The 17,990-nt window shown below is 51.4% G+C and overlaps 1 protein-coding gene across 1 annotated transcript; it reads left to right on the top strand.

Annotated features, from left to right (window-relative positions):
* Position 1: 1 nt before the first annotated feature.
* Positions 2-17,731, top strand: CNNM1 (cyclin and CBS domain divalent metal cation transport mediator 1; the record flags this gene model as incomplete). Its single annotated transcript, XM_010000134.1, has 12 exons — positions 2-332; positions 9,948-10,091; positions 10,633-10,773; positions 11,058-11,227; positions 11,394-11,493; positions 11,675-11,722; positions 14,476-14,639; positions 14,758-14,928; positions 16,510-16,516; positions 17,045-17,162; positions 17,253-17,365; positions 17,652-17,731. Coding segments are annotated over 12 exons (1,587 nt in total), but the record flags the coding sequence as incomplete, so codon positions are not given.
* Positions 17,732-17,990: the final 259 nt, after the last annotated feature.

The following is a 17,990-nucleotide window of genomic DNA, read 5'->3' as shown; positions in this document are numbered from 1 at the left end:
GCTGGCCATGGTGCAGGGCGCGCTGGAGCTGCGCACCAAGGTGGTGGAGGACGTGCTGACGCCGCTGGCCGACTGCTTCATGCTCCGTGCTGATGCCGTGTTGGACTTCGCTACCGTCTCCGAGATCCTCCGCTCCGGCTACACGCGCATCCCTGTCTACGAGGGTGACCGGCGAGACAACATTGTTGACCTGCTCTTCGTCAAGGACCTGGCCTTCGTGGACCCCGATGACTGCACCCCCTTGCAGACTGTCACCCGCTTCTACCGCCGCCCGCTCCACTGCGTCTTCAACGACACGCGCCTCGACACGCTGCTCGAGGAGTTCAAGAAGGGTGAGGCCACTGGGCTGCCACCCCCCAGGCTTCCCCTGCACCCCCTCCACACCCCCAAAGGTTCCTTGGTGAGCAGCCCCTCGTGGCCAACTCCACATGGCCTCCTGACAGGGCCCGGCAGGTACCGGGGATGCTGGGGGGGGGTTTGAGCTCTGCATGGCAGTGACCTTGGTGTCACCTGCTGGAACAGCCCCTGGGTAGATCAAGGGCCTGCGGTGCTGGTTGTGCTTGTGGTGTCATGGAGACTAAGAACCTTTGGCTTCAGAGGTTGGTGGGGTGAGCTTGTCCCACAGGGCTGATGTGTCTGTGGGTTCTGGCAGCACGGGAGCGGTGGGCGCCTCGCACCCCTGCCCAGGTGTGGCAGCATTCACTGCTCATTTCTGTGCAGAGGAGTTCATGGCAGTAGATTGCATCTCGTTACTTAGCTCTCGTGTTTTCAGCTTAGCCATGAGAAGTAGGTCTAGAAAGTGTTTCTGTGCAAATGATTTAAAGGAAAGAAAAAAGCCAAAACCTTTAGAAAGAGCTGTACTTCTTTTTTGCAGTTGTGACAGTATTCATAATGCAGCAGCTGCCAACAGCCCTAGAGATGCTGAGAGCTGTATTTCATTAACTATACCTTGAGAATACACACAGCATGTGTCTTTTCCCCTCCCTGGGAAGTGGGTTTTGCTGCGCGTTACGCGACATGTCACACCGTGCTGAGCGAGTCTGTAAGAAAGGGCTGCAGCAGTGACATCCTGCATTGTGTAATGCTTGAGGATGGCACCCAGCTCCGGCTGCCCAGGGCTGCTGCTGCAAGCAGAGCTGGTCATGTGAGAAAGACCAACCTGGTCCATCCCAAATACAGAGAAAGCCTCTCTCTGAGCTCATCTCTGTGCTCATTTTTAGAGCTGGGAGGAGGGGTGGAAAGGGATTGTCAGATATATGTAGGTTAGCATCCTCTCCTGAGGTGCACAACTGTGTCCCCACGACCTTCTGGGATCACAGGGAGAGGAGTTCTGTGTGGCACACAACACCTCCCCTCTCTGCACAGCTGGAGAGTTGCAACTTGGTGCAAATCAGTAAATTCCTGTTTTTTATTTCAAGACTTAAAAAAAGCATTAAGATTGCTCTCTGGGTTCAACCTTGATGAGCTGCAGTATAGTTCCACTCCACCATGCCTCTTCTAACATGGCCAGTTGTATTTCCTATTCCTTATGTGGTTTGCAGTTCCCTCTTACCTGTGGTTTCCTGCATGATACTGCAACATTACTGGAGTTCACCTGAGGTCTCTGCTACCTCTCTCTTGTCTAGAGAGTCAGGTGCTACCACAGATGTCAGATGGCTTTGGCTTCTTTCATCAGCCTTCCCTGCACTATATCCAATTTTTATGTATTCAGCTACTTCCCCCTCCAAATTTATTCTACAGCCTGGTACCCTGTGGATCCACAGACCTATAGAAAAGGACTCGTGGTTGGTTAGCTCACTGCCCTTTGCTTGTGCTTTCCTGCCTGCGTACACAGAGATGCTTTCTGTTTGTCACTCCCCAACCTGACAGGTGCATTAACAAGCTTGCTACCTGCCCTGCACTTTCACATGGCCATCCTCATCTCAGATGAGGATTATCCAGCCTTCTTCAGCTTTGCTCCATTAAATTCTTGGCATTTTGCTGCAGGCTCTTCTTCCTTTACTTGTGTTTGCCATCATGGCTTTCTGGGCCATTTTGCTACAGCCTCTGTGTAGAGCTCTTCCTAAAACTTAGGTATTTTCCCACCTCATTTCTCCTTGTGTTTTTTAAATTGCATAACCAAAAAACCTTGCTTTTGGTCTTAGTATCTAACTCGCCTTGGTGTTTAGCAATTCCAGCTCTTTGCCCAAATACTCTTCTTCTCAGGTGTTGCTGTTCTCTTCTGATTTTTCTCCTAGGCATTTGATCACCCTGTAACCCCGTTCTGTAGATGACCACCCCCCAGACCAGCCCCAAACCCCTCCTAAACTCTCTTTTCCCAGTTCCAAATACAGGTTCCCATTCCAGCTCCCGCACTGCCACAGACGTTCACTCACAGCTGCCTTCAGACCCATCCACTCCTGTTTCATCCCCATTCTCTTGACTATTTAATTTTTAAAATAAAGATTTCCCATTAGTAATTAAGAATCTTCATCACTGTCTCCTTTTCTCTGTCCATTTAAATTATGGTAAAGTATCTTGTTTGATCCAATCAAGGTTGTTTTCCATTGCTAGGTCTTGTGTGACACCTCTACTAATTAGAGCACAAGATGATTGCTTGTTGGTTCAGTGAGTGCTTAATGAAGGCATTAATCACTTTGCACATGCAAGGTACCTGCAGGACACCAAATGCTCCCATTGATAGAGCCCAAGCTCTTTCTCGGAAATTAAAAGTCTCTGGTAAGGATGATCATTCAAAACCATCTCCATGTCCTTAGGTCTCTGACAAAACGCTAGTGAGACCTTGCCAGCTTTTTTTTCCTTCCCTTAAGATTAACACAAACAGCTTTTGTATCCGTTATTTCTTTTCATTATTACAGTATTTATACAAAATATCACATTTTATATCTTTCTTCCCTGGATAGCAATGTATACTTCATTTTCACTAATGATTCATGTTCTGCCCCATCCACTGTGCTCATAGTATCATTTTTTTTGCATAAGGTATAAGTAACACAATTTCACTGCCAGAGCTCCTTGCCACAGTACACAAACATTTGTTCTTTCTTACTGAAAATGTCAGGGGATGACTAAATACAGCACTTTGGGACTCTTGCTCACACCTCCGGCAGCACTTTCTGTTTTCTGCCTCTCCTCCTACTCACTGGCATCATACTGTATTATACTTGTTTACTTGATTTATTTCTTTTCTCTCATTGTTCTATCCTAGTTATGGAGATGATCAGCTTGTTTTCCTTCTTTTGTAGCAGGGTTTGAAGAGAAGTTTTCCTTCATTGGTTTCTAGGCATGTTCCCCCCTAACCTTGTTTGAGCTCAGTTCCAGTAAGATGCAGTGATGTTTGTCTTGAGTTTAATCTCAAGGAGAGGAGTCACAAATCCCCCCCCAGCAAGACCCTGTGCAGTGGGATTATTCTCCATGGACCTGGGGAAAGGCACTTACATAGCATCAGCTTGCCAAAATATCTAAATTGTTTGAAAATAATAGCATATGCTTCAGGAGCTCCTAGGGAGCAAGTGGCCTGGTGTGTTTATGCCATCCAAAAGTAGCTGTGATCTCCTGGCTGACAAAACCAGGCCCCTGCCCCATCACAGCAGAACTGATTGAACTCTTCACAAGCCTGCTGCTGCTGGCATTATTCAGTGTCTCTTGGCACTGATTTCTAGAGAAATATGGTTACATTTGGAGTGCCAATGGGAGCTGGGAAAAACCCAGAGAAGACTGCAAACAGCCACACAGAGGGAGGCTGGATAGCTTGGACTTCAACCCTCAGCCCAGAACAGGAGGGCATCTCCTAAAACCAAATTGAAAAACAACATTACACCAGCAAGGCAGGTCCAGCTGAAGGCAGGAATTGCTTGTGCAATTGGTTTCCTCATCAAAACTGAGTGAAATGAACTCAAATAATGAAGTCTGGATATCCAGTTTGCCATCTTTTCAGGCAAGCCTGAAATAAATAAGAAATAACTGCACCATATTTAGCAAGTTAAAGCAATATAGAGGGGCAGATGAGGTCACAGGAGAATAAACTTCACCTTGGGAATATGGAGCTAGGAGGAAAGGCTTAGGCAACCATTCAGTGTGAAATGCTGTGGGTGATACAGTCTGTTTCTCCTCCATTCCTAGAAGATAACTGAAGCTTCAGTCCTGGGATATCACTCCTCCTGGGGAGATCTGCTGTGAGGTCCACCACTTTGTTCTGTAGGTGCCTTTGGGAATTCATAGCCTTGTCCCATTGCTCAAGTAATTTATGGAATTTGTTGACTAATTATTCAGTAGGTCCATATATAGCAGTAGCATTTTCAGCAAATAACCTTCCTTTGTCAGAGAAATGGTGGCAATTTGATTTTACAGTCATTTTCCTACAGCAGGGCAGAGGCTGAGGTGGAGCTCAAATTAGGCTTTTGTGGTCTGGCATCTTTTGAAAATTACTAAAAGTAAACTCTCCAAAACCAAACTTCCTGGCTGAGCAGGGAAAACAGCCTGTCCTATAAAAGACAGTTCTGACCTAGAGTCTCTGTCTTTACTTTTCAAAATATTCCACAGTTTCTGTTAGACATCTACAAATAGAATGTAGTTGGAGAAGGTGTTGACACTTGCCAGGAGCTGGGATCAGTACCATTCCATCTGCTTTTCTTACAGGTCTTCTTCTGAGCCTGCAGCCATTGCAAGCACAAAGCATGGCTTGAAATTTAAACTAGCCTTTGAGATATTTCTGCAAGTGCGATAGCCACCATTTTGGGCATCTAGATGGGCTGAAACAATGACCTCTGAGCCAGTTTATACGGGTTAAGGAGCCGGTTGTTATCCAGGAACTGTCCCATACACGTGCCCTGAAGGGTGGTTGCCAGGCTGAGAGCAGGTGAGGTGCCAAAACACAAAGATGTTTTCACTTACGCTGCAACTCTGCCCGAGATGTTACTTTGCTGTCCCTGCAAAACGGTGCTAAATCTTACTGTGTGAACCCCAGGCTGCTTTACCCTGCCCAGCAAGCCCAGGAGCAGGCCTGCTTCAGGGGGGTGTTCTGCAAAGCAAGAGGGGAGCTGTGTGCTTAGGGCAGAGGGCACCCTGCTGGCCATCTCCCTTCTGGAACCTGTCAAAGGCACCTTCAGACTGAGCTGTGAGAAGGAATCCAGCAATGAAAACATTTTGTATTGGCTTTTTGGAAACATCTAGCTTTCAGCTTGATAAAGCCTCAGCATCCTTGTAGGCTTCCTTAGGCTCCAAGTGACATGCAAAGAGACCCACCATTTCTAGGCAGGCAGTGTCATACCCAGGAGGTCAGAGCCCTTATGTACAGCAGATGGAAGATGAGACTCAGTGTCCCCTCTAATCTCCCCCTTACCCTCCCAATCTGTTTTGTCAACAGTAATGCATCAGCTATTGCAGATACTCCCATCTTTCCCTCACTATTCCTTAGGATTAGGAAAAGCATCAAAGCAGAGCTTGAGAAAATCTTTTATGCTCTCCTAGAGAGAAATGTAAGCATATGGATTCTAATCTCTGCAGAAGGTCTGGATTAGATTAGGAGTTAGTTTTCCCTTTACATAGCTCTGGTTCCCTATAGAGCTGGGTACCCCACAGCCCTCCTGGCTATTTCCCCTGGGTTTAGGTGTCGATGTGCATTGCCTCTAGGTGTAACACCTCAGGCATGTACTTTCACTGTTGGTGCAGAGTTGGAGTAACACAAGAACACTCACACACGTTTCTAGTTCAAGAAGTTCGGGTCAGCGTTCCCACATACTTCAGATACAGGTCTGCAAGGGAGTGCAGAGATAGTGGCAACCCCTTGGCCCATAGAAAAGCTCTGATGAAAAGCACACAGAAAATAGATTTCAGTTACATCATGGTTGTTTCACAAATCAACCTTACTTACCAGTTACTTTTTTTTTCCTTCCATTTTGTAGCTGTAAATTCTTTATGGCTTGTGCCTGTACTTTTGATCTAGTAACAGCTTCAGATCTTACAATAAAATTTATGAAAATAAATTTCATGCTCAGAATACTCATCCCATGGAATGAGAAACAAGGCTGAAGCATCTTTCACATTCCTCTGGCAGAGCACCTACATCAAAAATGATAAGGAAATAGTCTGAGCTACATTTTCAGCCAACAGCACTTTCTTTCCCACAAGTAAAGGCATTTCCATGTGTTCAGACCATGTTCTCCCATTGGGGAGAACACTTTAAGGTGGATCTGTGAGCCCAAGGTCATTTAGGTACCTATGAAAAACAAGGCTCCTAAAAATGGGCATAAAAGCTTCAGTTATCTAGTCAGATGCTTGCTCCATCCAAAAGCTTTCAGCTGTTTATATTAGCTCTGTAATTTAGCATTTTGAAGCATTAACTTTCTACCAAAGCTGTTGTTTGAAAGGAGTGGATTTCATGTAGCTCATAAAGAATTTAGTACAGTTGTATCCCATGCTGAGCAGGCACTTAATCACCTATAGACTTCCTGTGTGAGAACAGTCCTGCAGAGGCCAGTCGAGCTATTTGCACAAGTGAAGTTAATTGCCCATTTGTTCTAGCATTTGCCAAACCAAGGCTTTGATTCTCAAGTGTTTCACTGTGCTCTCCTGCCTCGGCGATAGCCCTGTAAAATTCACGTGTGACAGCTTGCTAGTGGGGAAGCAGCTCACCCTTATAATTCATTTCATTTGAGCTATCAAGCAGAGGTTACAATAGCACAGTTTTTGTAATCAGTTTTACAGATCTTAAAGCTGGTTTAGATCAAGTTTGGGATTTTGTTTAAGTGATTTATCCCTCTCTCTTGAGGCAGACCTGCAGGGTAACAGCTGGAGAAGAGGATCTGACGCCTCTGATGTCCCCAGGTCTGCACATTGCTTCCAGCTCATAAAATTGCCCAAGTTCTGCCCTCATACCTGCTACAAAAGCCACTGCTTTTCCTCCGTGCAAGTGTAGCAGGTCCCACGGCTGGAAAAGGGGATACAGTCAAGCTTGGAAGCACCCACAGCCCTAGGAGGGAACAAGCTATGACCATATATCCTGGGCATTTCTACAACTGCTGCCAAATTTATAAGGTCTGTTAAAAAGGTGATGGGAGGAGACACAGGACCCAGCCGGGTTGGGGGGCAGGGCTTTGCAAATGATCTCATGTCCCTCAGGTGGGAATTCAGGGCCAGTGAGCTCTCTCCCAGGCTGGCCAGCTGGGAGCAGCAGTTATTTGCTTCAGCTCTGCCAGGACTGGGTGTGGATTTCGGAGGTTTGTGGTACAGGTATCAGCTGGCTGGGCAGGGACTAGGGTCAGCTCACTTGGTGTGGGCCAGGAGCAGCCACATGAATTGCCGTGATTTTCCACTGCTGGGTACCTGCTCCTTCTCTAATGTGGGTGTTAGCCTGGAAACCTAAACCTGGGGGTTTATATCCTGACTATAAGTGTTTATTTTCTGTGAAAATAAAGAACTCTTGAGCATTCTAACAGCCCTTCTGGCTCTGCCCCCAGAGCCGTGAAACCGTGGGTCTCTTTCCAGGCTAACAGTGCTGGGTTATTTCTAAATAATCTCATTTGCCGCTATGTGAACATGGATCTGGAATCACATTTCTCTGAGGCTGCTCTAGAGTAAATTACAGTGTCAATGTAGGTGTTTAGCCAAAAAAAGAATTGCCTCCATTACTCTCTGACTGCCTTTAAGTAGTACCTAAGCTTTTTGTAAGGGCTTGGTGGTTTTGGGTTGCACGTAAATGTCATTAACAACAAGCTTTCAGCCAAAAGAAATAACTTCTCCCCTCTCCTTGCTCACCCAAGGACTTGTAGGAGACCAGATGGCCCCAGTGTTTGGGAGCAGGGTTTGGCAAAGGAGACATTTTCAAAAGTTGGACTTTGCTAAGATGAAACATAGCTGTTGCTGCTGTCTTTTGGCCAACTCTGCTGCTTTTTTCTTTTTAAGTCTCAAGTCCTGTTGCTTTATTACCCAATGGGCAGACAAGATGCACCAACCTGTGTATGAAAGGAGTGAAATAGCCCTGTCCAAAGAACATGTTGTATTTTCAGTGCCCCAAGGCACTTTGGTTTTCTTAAAAAAATGGGTTTTTTTTTTAAGTGCATCTTGGTGCTACTTGCTGTGATGTTATGTTCTCGTTTCTAATTCTGTAGGCGTGGGAGGCAGTGAGCTGCTGTCTGAAATCCTGCAATAAAAGCTTGGTATGAGGAGGAGGGAATGTATACTGTGGAAAATGCCCAAGCTTTGCTGTGAGAAATGTATAGTGCTGATCTTCAGCTGAGAAATATTGTTTGCTCATCTCAGATCCAGGGCAGGGTTATTTGAAGGTCACATGGTCCCCAGCAAGCCATGTTTGGTGGGACTGCTGGGATGCCCTGGATGCACTTGTCCCTGTCCCACCGCAGGAATGAGCCAGAAGGCCCCAGTGGGCAAGGAGGGAGCTGTGCAGCAGGCAGGAGCCCACCCCTATTCCATCTTTATGCATAAATGCTCTTTGCTCAGAGCAGCAGGCAGGATTGTTGGAGAAACTTTATGGGAGAAGCAGATGCAGAGACAGCTGCATAGTGGAGGAACATGCCCCCTTTTGGGGTGACTAATGCTGCTCAAGGAGCTCAGCTCCAAGCCTGTGGAGAAAATAATGCTTGCAGCTTCCTGAGTTCCCTGCAATGCCCAGGGTACAGCTGGGCTGGTGCAGGCATTGCAACACGAGACTCCAGGTTGCAGAGCAAACTGAGGGACATGAAGTTGTTAGCAGTGATGCCAGTGAAGGACATTTTAAATATCTTAAGTAAAACTAGAGGTTCAGAACCTGCATGCACTGCTGAGCAGTGTAAGAGCCACGGGGGCAGTAAGGAAACAGTGCTGTTCATTGACAGGTCCAAGAATACATTGGAGCTAGAAACCCAGAAATTGTTTGTGGCTTGGAAGCTGGGTTCTGGTCAAACTGCTGAGCAGGAGCATAAATCAGAGTGACAATAAAGGAAGGGAGAAGTCAAAGAAGTCAAAACAGCTTGTAGAGAGCTGGACATGCAAAAACAAATAGTGGTATTTCAAGTATGCCAAAAGCAAGTAGCCTGAGAATGTGTCAGCAGAGCTGCCAGCTTAATGGGGACAAGTGAGGAAGCTGAGACTGTGATTGGGAAACACTGCAACTTCAGAGCAGGAGTCACCATCATTGCAGTTGAAGGAGGGTCCTGGACTCAGTCTGCTTGTTTAAGGTAACAGGGAGGAGGTGCTGTCAGGGACAGGGTTTGGAGAAGACGTTCAGGTGCAAGGCAATGGCTTGAAAAGTGTTTAGCCTCCACATCCAGATGGTTCACCCAGGAGTTCTGCAGGAGCTGGGCTGAAAGTTGCAAACAAACATATGCATTTCTGCATTAAAACCAGCTGCTGTTCTGAGGAGCTGGAGGCTTTTCCCATATTTTAAGAAAAGCTTTAGGATCAGTCCAGACGGTGATGGATAGAAAGATGTGGGGAGCTGTTCCTGGCAATTTGATAGAAAAGATAATTAACAACAGAGTGAGAAAACATCAGGAGGATGAGGGAAGCCAGTAGAACCCAAGGACACACTCACATTTCTGTGCTGGAGAACAGTCTCATTGCTCTGTTCGAGTTGCCTCATGCCAATGAAGCCGAGAGTAAACAAGAAGCAGCTGGTATAATGTGCACTTCAGTTCTACACAGGAGGCTGTGGAAGAGCTAAATGGAGTGACTCACAGCAGATTGCCTGGGTAAAGAAAGCAAGTAGTCCCAAAAAAGAGTGAGACAGAGTCCTATGACACCTAGAAATCAGCCCAGGGAGTAGCAGTCCTGTTAATCTGGACTCCGTGTCCAGCCCTGCCCCTTGGGTTAGCACAGTTGGGGTGGGCTTGGGCAATAGTGGCTGTGATCTGTGCCTCCCACTCAGCCCCATCCTGCTGCCAGCCCACCGTGCTGGGGACTCATCTTGCCAGGGTTGGGGGTCTCACTGCTGCTCTGCTCTCCCCCCACAGGAAAGTCCCACCTGGCCATTGTGCAGCGGGTGAACAACGAAGGGGAAGGAGACCCGTTCTACGAGGTGATGGGCATTGTCACCCTGGAGGATGTCATTGAGGAGATCATCAAGTCCGAGATCCTGGATGAGACGGACCTGTACAGTTAGTGTCCCAGAGCAGCTACTGCAGTTGCAGGAGCCAGGGTGGGACCCCACCAGACAGACAGACATGTGGGTAGGAAATAGGCCACAGCAAATTGTGGTCCTTTCCCAGAGCAATTTACAGTCATGGTGGGAGAGACAATAATGATGGAGCAATGCTGCTCAGATGACAGGGAGTCTTGAATGCTTGAGACATAGAAGAACCAGCAGGGCAGGGCTTGACCCAGGGACAGGTGTGTTGGGCATGAAATGCCCATGGGTGGTTCCCAAGCTCCTTTCCAGCTCTGGGTGATGCATCCAGCCAGGGCAACCCTGGATTGTTCCTTCACTACCCTCTCCCTCCCCAGGGAGCTGCTCTCAAGGCTGTGATGTACAGCATGTTTTGTGCACCCTGCTGCTCCAGCTGCTGCTCCACAGCAGCCCTGCCTTAGGGTGCAGCAAGACATGCCTCTCTATACGTGTGCATGTGGTACGGGGCCCTGCAGCTGCAGTGGCTTTGTGGCTGTTGCAGTCAGGCAACTGCTCTGCTCTCTGCCCCACAGCAAACAATCGGAAGAAGGAGCGGGTGCCCCACCGGGGACGCAAGCCCCAGGACTTCTCCATCTTCAGGCTCTCAGACAGTGAGATGAAGGTGAAGATCTCCCCGCAGCTCCTTCTAGCTACCCACCGGTTCATGGCAACAGGTACCCTTGCCCTTGTGCACACCCTGCATCTCCCTGCAGCAGTGCCAGCTCCTCATGCCATCCCTGAGCTGTTCCTGGGTCAGGCTTCCCCCCAGCATGCAGTTTCCTTCTTCCTGGACCCTCACCCAGAGCATCTGCTGCTCCACCATTATGGGTTTGTGTTTGGCCCCCCTCCATGCAGTGGGATGCCGAGGCTGTGGGAAGGGGGTCTGTGCAGCTCAGAGGATGAGGGGTTCCTGGCAGCTCCAGCCCTGCTGACAGACCATGTGTTACCTTTCCTCTAGAAGTAGAGCCTTTCAAGTCCCCCTACCTCTCTGAGAAGATCCTGCTGCGGCTCCTGAAACACCCCAGTGTCATCCAGGAGCTCAAGTACGACCGCAAGAACAAGAAGGCAGCAGAGCATTACCTGTACCAGCGCAACCGCCCTGTCGACTACTTTGTCCTCATCCTACAGGTGCCTGCAGAGGGTGGCAGGGGGTGGCCTGTCTCTCCTTGCTGCTCTGGGCTGCTCCCACCAGCAGAGATGTCAGTCTTCTTGTACAGGGTGGCAAGGGTCCCTGCAGCCCTGGTGGTCAGGAGCACAGGGTGCCTGTCTGAGCGGGTTTTACTTCTCCTTCCAGGGGAAAGTGGAGGTGGAGGTTGGCAAGGAAGGGCTGCGGTTTGAAAATGGGGCATTCACCTACTATGGTGTCCCTGCCATCATGGCTGTTGTTTCCTCAGGTAAGGGCCCTGTGGGCTCCCTCTGGCACTGCCTTCACTTTGGCAGCCTCCGTGGGGGATAAGCCAGCTGGTGGCCAGGAGAATGGGCTGGCCATGGGATGGGGTGACACTGCTGTGGGGCACACTAGGCATAGCAGGAGCCCTTTCTCTGTGATTCCTACACCTCCAACTGTCATTTCAGATAATGACATGCGAAAAGTGGGCAGCCTGGCTGGATCCTCCTTCCTATGTAAGTATCTTGCTGGGGCATGCTGGGACTCTAAAACCTCTACTCCACAGCACCAGCTGGCTGGAGGAGGGGTGAGTTTGCACCCTGCAAAGAGCAGCTTTGGCTCTGCCTCAAGGTCACCCCCTACTAAAAAGCTCAGTGGAGAAGCAGTGTGCTGCTGGTGCAGCCAAGTCCCCACAAAGGGACTTTGAGGTCCCTTTGGTTTCAGTCATGCAGGCAGATCCCAGCATGGTTGGCACTGCAAGGTATGTTGCCCATGTACAGGAGGGTGCCCACATGGATGGCAGCATTAAACCCTGCAACTTCAGGTACATCTGGGTCTCAGCCTAACATCTTTGCACCTGTTCATGTTCCTAAGGCTCGGAGCATGACCTGAACATGGGTCCCATACCAGGGGAATGGGAACTCCTTGGGAGCTGCAGAGATGGGTCAGTTTACCTGTGAGCCACTCACATGTGGTAGTGTATTAATTATATTAATAGCTTTAGTAGCATTAATAAGGAAATTGTCTGAGTTAAAAGCAGATGTCCAGTCCTAGTAAATTCCCTGCCTGCAGAGCTGATGGGTTACTGAGCAGATTCCCTGCTTATGTGAGTTAAGAGGGAGTTCTGATCAGAGGAGGTGGTGAGCCCTCCCCTTCTTTGCTGATCACCCCTGCAAATATTTTGTGCCTGGTAGCTTGGGAGCAGGTAGAGGTGCTACCCACCTGTAGTCTGGCACATCCCTCATCCCACACCCCAGATGTTGCACTTGGATCTGCACTGCAGATGGTAAGCCGAGGATGCTCTGGGTGCCTAATCAAAACAGGAACCTTCTAAGTTCAGCCTTTAGGGAGGTATAGGGTGGGACATCATGGAGAGAAGAGGGAGAGTCCACTGGGGCAGGTGACTGTCACCTCTGTGGATCCTACTGTGTGTGCAGCTCTAGGGTTCACCTATTTCTTTCTGCCTGCTTTGCTTCCATTCAGAAGGCTGGCTCGTGTCCCTGGCACACTTGGGGCTGCGCTGCTCCCCATGCTCATGCGTGATGCTGTGTCACCTGATGTTTTCTGCCATCCGGCCACCCCTGCCAGCCACGGGACACGTGTGTGGTGCCACAGCCCTACCAGGGAAGCCAGCTGGGAGGCAGCAGAGGGTGCAGGGAGTTAAGCTCAATCTCCCACCTCCTTGAAGCAAAGCCCAGCAGAAATGAGTGAGAGTAGCATGTCACGGGGGAGAATTCAGACCTTAACCCTTGACATTTAACAGTTTGTTATTGATTAACTGTTGTTACACAACTTTTTAATGACCAGGCAATCTTTGTCACTGGCAGCCAGGGCAGCAGTGTGGTGGCAGAGACCCAGCATGGCCAGCCCTGCTGCAGGAGAGTTGGGCAGCAAGAGCAGGGAGCGAGTGCCAGTGGTTATCAACCCGTCCTTTGCTCCTGGCCAGATGAGGTTGTTCTGGGCAGCTTTTTGTGCTGGTGCATTTGTTTGGAGTTGTATTTGTAAAATACCTCATCACAGAGCAGCCTGTTGATTTACACCATTCAAGCTCTGTCCCTGCTGGTGTCTCTGTCTCCAGGGCTGGTGAGTGGCTCCCTGTAGCAGGAATATGTCAGGGGGTGGGAAGGGATACTGGAGGCAGCTGTGGGAGCCCAGCCTGGGGCTGCTGGCATGTGAACCTTTTTTCTCATTTTTCCTCTTGGTCTGTTCCCCATCCTTACCTCTGTCTCTCGCCTTCCCCTATCCCCTCCTTCCTTTGCCTCTCTCTCTCTGCAGTGCCTGTCTCAGTGTCCCGTACCTTCGCCTTCAGCAGAGGGGAGTCCTTGGCTGGCTCTCCAGGTAACAGGGCATGACTTTGAGCAATGACCTCTGCATGTGCCAGGCTCTTTCCAGCTCCCTGTGCACAGTGCACCAAGCCCCCTCCACCCTACATGCCAGACAGTGTCAGGAAAGGAGCACTCACAGCATCCCACATTGGGCAGCCCCTCAGTGGTTGGAGCAGAGGTGGCAGACCAGGGACAGGAGACCTGCTGCAGCCTCCCCAGTATTATGCAAATCCCAGAAAGAACGGGATAGGGACAAGGGGGAGCCATGAATACCTTTAGCATGCAGTTTCTGTGCTTTGGTTATTTTGTGACTTGCTGCTTGATGACCCACAGCCTTGCATGCATGCTGCCCTGCTTCCCTTGCATTCTGACGATCCAGGTAATAATGTAACTTTTTTAGCAGCAGAGCAAAGTCTGCATGATGTTGACATCACCCATGCAAGGAACAAGCTGCCTTTGTTCCCTAATAAATCACTGACCAGACAAGTCCATCATGCCGTATGTCAGAAGCTATCAGTCAACATGAGGGATGGGCCAGCTTGCTGTGGCAGTCTCTGCTCCTGTTCTGTCAGAGCTGGGGTGGACAGGAGCATGCCCTCGAGGCAGGTCAAGTAAATCCCCATGGGCTGCCAGCTGCAACCAGGAGAACTTGTGCCAAAGGCCATGCATAATGCCTGTGGTAGCAGAACCATCAGTCAGTCAGTGTGACAGGCAGACAGCAGCCCTAACCTCTGCTGCCTGCACCACATCAGATGCCTGCCTGCCTGATCCCTTTGGTTTGGGGACCAGCATGGCACAGAGTCTCCACCACCAGCATGCACCAAGGAGGACCCCACTGCAGGTCCTCTGTAGGGCCACTGCCCAGGTGACCAGTCTGGCCCTGTGCTGGCTGGGAACCCAAGCAGCACCACGAGTGTTTGCCTCTCTGCTATCCCCTCCCGCAGTGAACAGGTCACCGTCACGGTGCAGTGGGCTCAACCGCTCCGAGTCCCCCAACCGGGAGCACAACGACTACGGGGGCAGCACCACGCAGCTCCACAGCAGCAGCAACAACATCTACACACCTGACTACTCTGTGCACATCCTCTGCGACGTGCAGTTTGTCAAGGTATGGGCTGGGTTGGCAAGGGCTCTTTCTGATCAGGAATTTGGTGCCATCAAGCACCCAGGAGGTCCCAGTGCAGCTCAGTGCCCACTGACCTGGGCCTGTGTGTCTGTGTGCCCAGGTCACCCGGCAACAGTACCACAACGCGCTGGTAGCCAGCCGCATGGACAGCTCACCCCAGTCCCCTGACATGGAGGCCTTTGACAGGGATTCAACCAAGGCCTCGACTACAAGAGGAACCCCACAGACACCCAAGGAAGATGCCACCACCCTCCTGAATGAGAGGAACAGTGTAATGTGTGAGTCACCCAAAAGTATTCCTTCCCTGCCACAGGCAGAGATGCAGCTGCACATGGCCTAGGGCATGTGGGCATTTACACATGCACACCCATGGATGCCGTTCTGCATTTGAGTGCAAGTATGCAGGCATGTAAATTGCTGTTCCCTGGGCTCTTGTTCTCCCTGCTGGTCCCTGGCACAGGGTCCTGCTGCTGCAGCAGGTGTCCCCCTGTGTCCTGCCCCAGGGCACAGTGCCTGCCTGCCCTACGGCCATGCCTGCCCTGTGTCCCCACAGGCAGCCGCTCTGAGGGGCCGCACAGTCCCAGCGAGTCGGTGTTCCTGCGCATGGAGGGTATCCCCTTCATCCAGGAGGAGCTGGCTGACAATGAGGAGAACAGCAAGCGGCAGAGTGAGTCTGGCTGGGAGACAGTGACACGAGCCAGGGAGTGGTGAGGGCTGCAGTCCCTCAGGGTGCTGCAGCCAGGCTGGGCTTTTGCAGACAGTGAGTGCTGCGGCACCATCCTGGAGGCAGAGTCCCCGGGCAGAGAGGCTGGGACCAGCTCATCACCAAGCAGCTCCGAGGAGACACTGGGCAAGAGGCTGCTGAGATCCCTCAGTGAGTAACTGAGCAGGGGAGGAAGCACCCAGGGGAGAGCTGTGCTCCAGCACCCTGCTACTTGGATCAGCTCCTGCCAAGCCCTGTCCTGGGAATGCCCTGCACAGGGACTGGCTTGGAGCAGGGGGCAGCCCAGTTCCCTGGCAGCACTCCAGCAGCAGGCAAAACTGCACATAGGGCTAGCTCAGGCAGAGCCAGCTGCCTGGTCCTGGCCCAACCCTATGCACCTCTACCCTGAGCACCCCTGGAACCCAGCACCCATCCCTTGGCACTCTTTCTGCTGCAGGTGGGCGCAAGCAGCAGCCATCACCAGAGAGTGAGAAGATGCCAGAGGAGAGCTCCAATCTTGCCCCATTAATCACCTGAGCAGCAGCGTGGCTGGAGCACAATGCTGGAGGCCCATGCAGACTGGAGGTAGAAATCTGTGTCTTGGTGCAACATTCCTTCCTCAGGAAACGGGAGGTTGCTCAGTTGCACTAGCTTAAAACTGCAGTGAGACCCTAACTTGTGTTTTCACAGCGAGAAATGTGTGTCTGCACCAATATCCCCAAGCTTAGCTAGGAAGGTGCTGCAGGCTTGAGTAGCAGCAGGTCAGGAACAAGCTCTGGCCACCTGCACCAGTCTTTGCTTGTGTCTTCCAGGTCTGCAGCATGGGGGTCTCCTGCTGCGTGCAGCACTGCACTGGCTGGCTGCCCATCCGCCCGCTCGTGCCGCCCCTCCCTGCAGGACTTGTGCAGAGCTCCGTCCCCAGGTGAGAAAGGATGTGCCCCCCACAGGGGTGAACCATCCAGGCAGCCCGGAAGTGGGCTCAACCGCTCCGAGTCCCCCAACCGGGAGCACAACGACTACGGGGGCAGCACCACGCAGCTCCACAGCAGCAGCAACAACATCTACACACCTGACTACTCTGTGCACATCCTCTGCGACGTGCAGTTTGTCAAGGTATGGGCTGGGTTGGCAAGGGCTCTTTCTGATCAGGAATTTGGTGCCATCAAGCACCCAGGAGGTCCCAGTGCAGCTCAGTGCCCACTGACCTGGGCCTGTGTGTCTGTGTGCCCAGGTCACCCGGCAACAGTACCACAACGCGCTGGTAGCCAGCCGCATGGACAGCTCACCCCAGTCCCCTGACATGGAGGCCTTTGACAGGGATTCAACCAAGGCCTCGACTACAAGAGGAACCCCACAGACACCCAAGGAAGATGCCACCACCCTCCTGAATGAGAGGAACAGTGTAATGTGTGAGTCACCCAAAAGTATTCCTTCCCTGCCACAGGCAGAGATGCAGCTGCACATGGCCTAGGGCATGTGGGCATTTACACATGCACACCCATGGATGCCGTTCTGCATTCGAGTGCAAGTATGCAGGCATGTAAATTGCTGTTCCCTGGGCTCTTGTTCTCCCTGGGGGTCCCTGGCACAGGGTCCTGCTGCTGCAGCAGGTGTCCCCCTGTGTCCTGCCCCAGGGCACAGTGCCTGCCTGCCCTACGGCCATGCCTGCCCTGTGTCCCCACAGGCAGCCGCTCTGAGGGGCCGCACAGTCCCAGCGAGTCGGTGTTCCTGCGCATGGAGGGTATCCCCTTCATCCAGGAGGAGCTGGCTGACAATGAGGAGAACAGCAAGCGGCAGAGTGAGTCTGGCTGGGAGACAGTGACACGAGCCAGGGAGTGGTGAGGGCTGCAGTCCCTCAGGGTGCTGCAGCCAGGCTGGGCTTTTGCAGACAGTGAGTGCTGCGGCACCATCCTGGAGGCAGAGTCCCCGGGCAGAGAGGCTGGGACCAGCTCATCACCAAGCAGCTCCGAGGAGACACTGGGCAAGAGGCTGCTGAGATCCCTCAGTGAGTAACTGAGCAGGGGAGGAAGCACCCAGGGGAGAGCTGTGCTCCAGCACCCTGCTACTCGGATCAGCTCCTGCCAAGCCCTGTCCTGGGAACGCCCTGCACAGGGACTGGCTTGGAGCAGGGGGCAGCCCAGTTCCCTGGCAGCACTCCAGCAGTAGGCAAAACTGCACATAGGGCTAGCTCAGGCAGAGCCAGCTGCCTGGTCCTGGCCCAAACCTATGCACCTCTACCCTGAGCACCCCTGGAACCCAGCACCCATCCCTTGGCACTCTTTCTGCTGCAGGTGGGCGCAAGCAGCAGCCATCACCAGAGAGTGAGAAGATGCCAGAGGAGAGCTCCAATCTTGCCCCATTAATCACCTGAGCAGCAGCGTGGCTGGAGCACAATGCTGGAGGCCCATGCAGACTGGAGGTAGAAATCTGTGTCTTGGTGCAACATTCTTTCCTCAGGAAACGGGAGGTTGCTCAGTTGCACTAGCTTAAAACTGCAGTGAGACCCTAACTTGTGTTTTCACAGCGAGAAATGTGTGTCTGCACCAATATCCCCAAGCTTAGCTAGGAAGGTGCTGCAGGCTTGAGTAGCAGCAGGTCAGGAACAAGCTCTGGCCACCTGCACCAGTCTT

The sequence above is a fragment of the Chaetura pelagica genome, unplaced genomic scaffold (assembly GCF_000747805.2).
Source record: "Chaetura pelagica isolate M959 unplaced genomic scaffold, ChaPel_1.0 scaffold436, whole genome shotgun sequence".
NCBI classification, from domain to species: domain Eukaryota; kingdom Metazoa; phylum Chordata; class Aves; order Apodiformes; family Apodidae; genus Chaetura; species Chaetura pelagica.
This window is presented reverse-complemented; position numbering and strand designations above follow the sequence as displayed.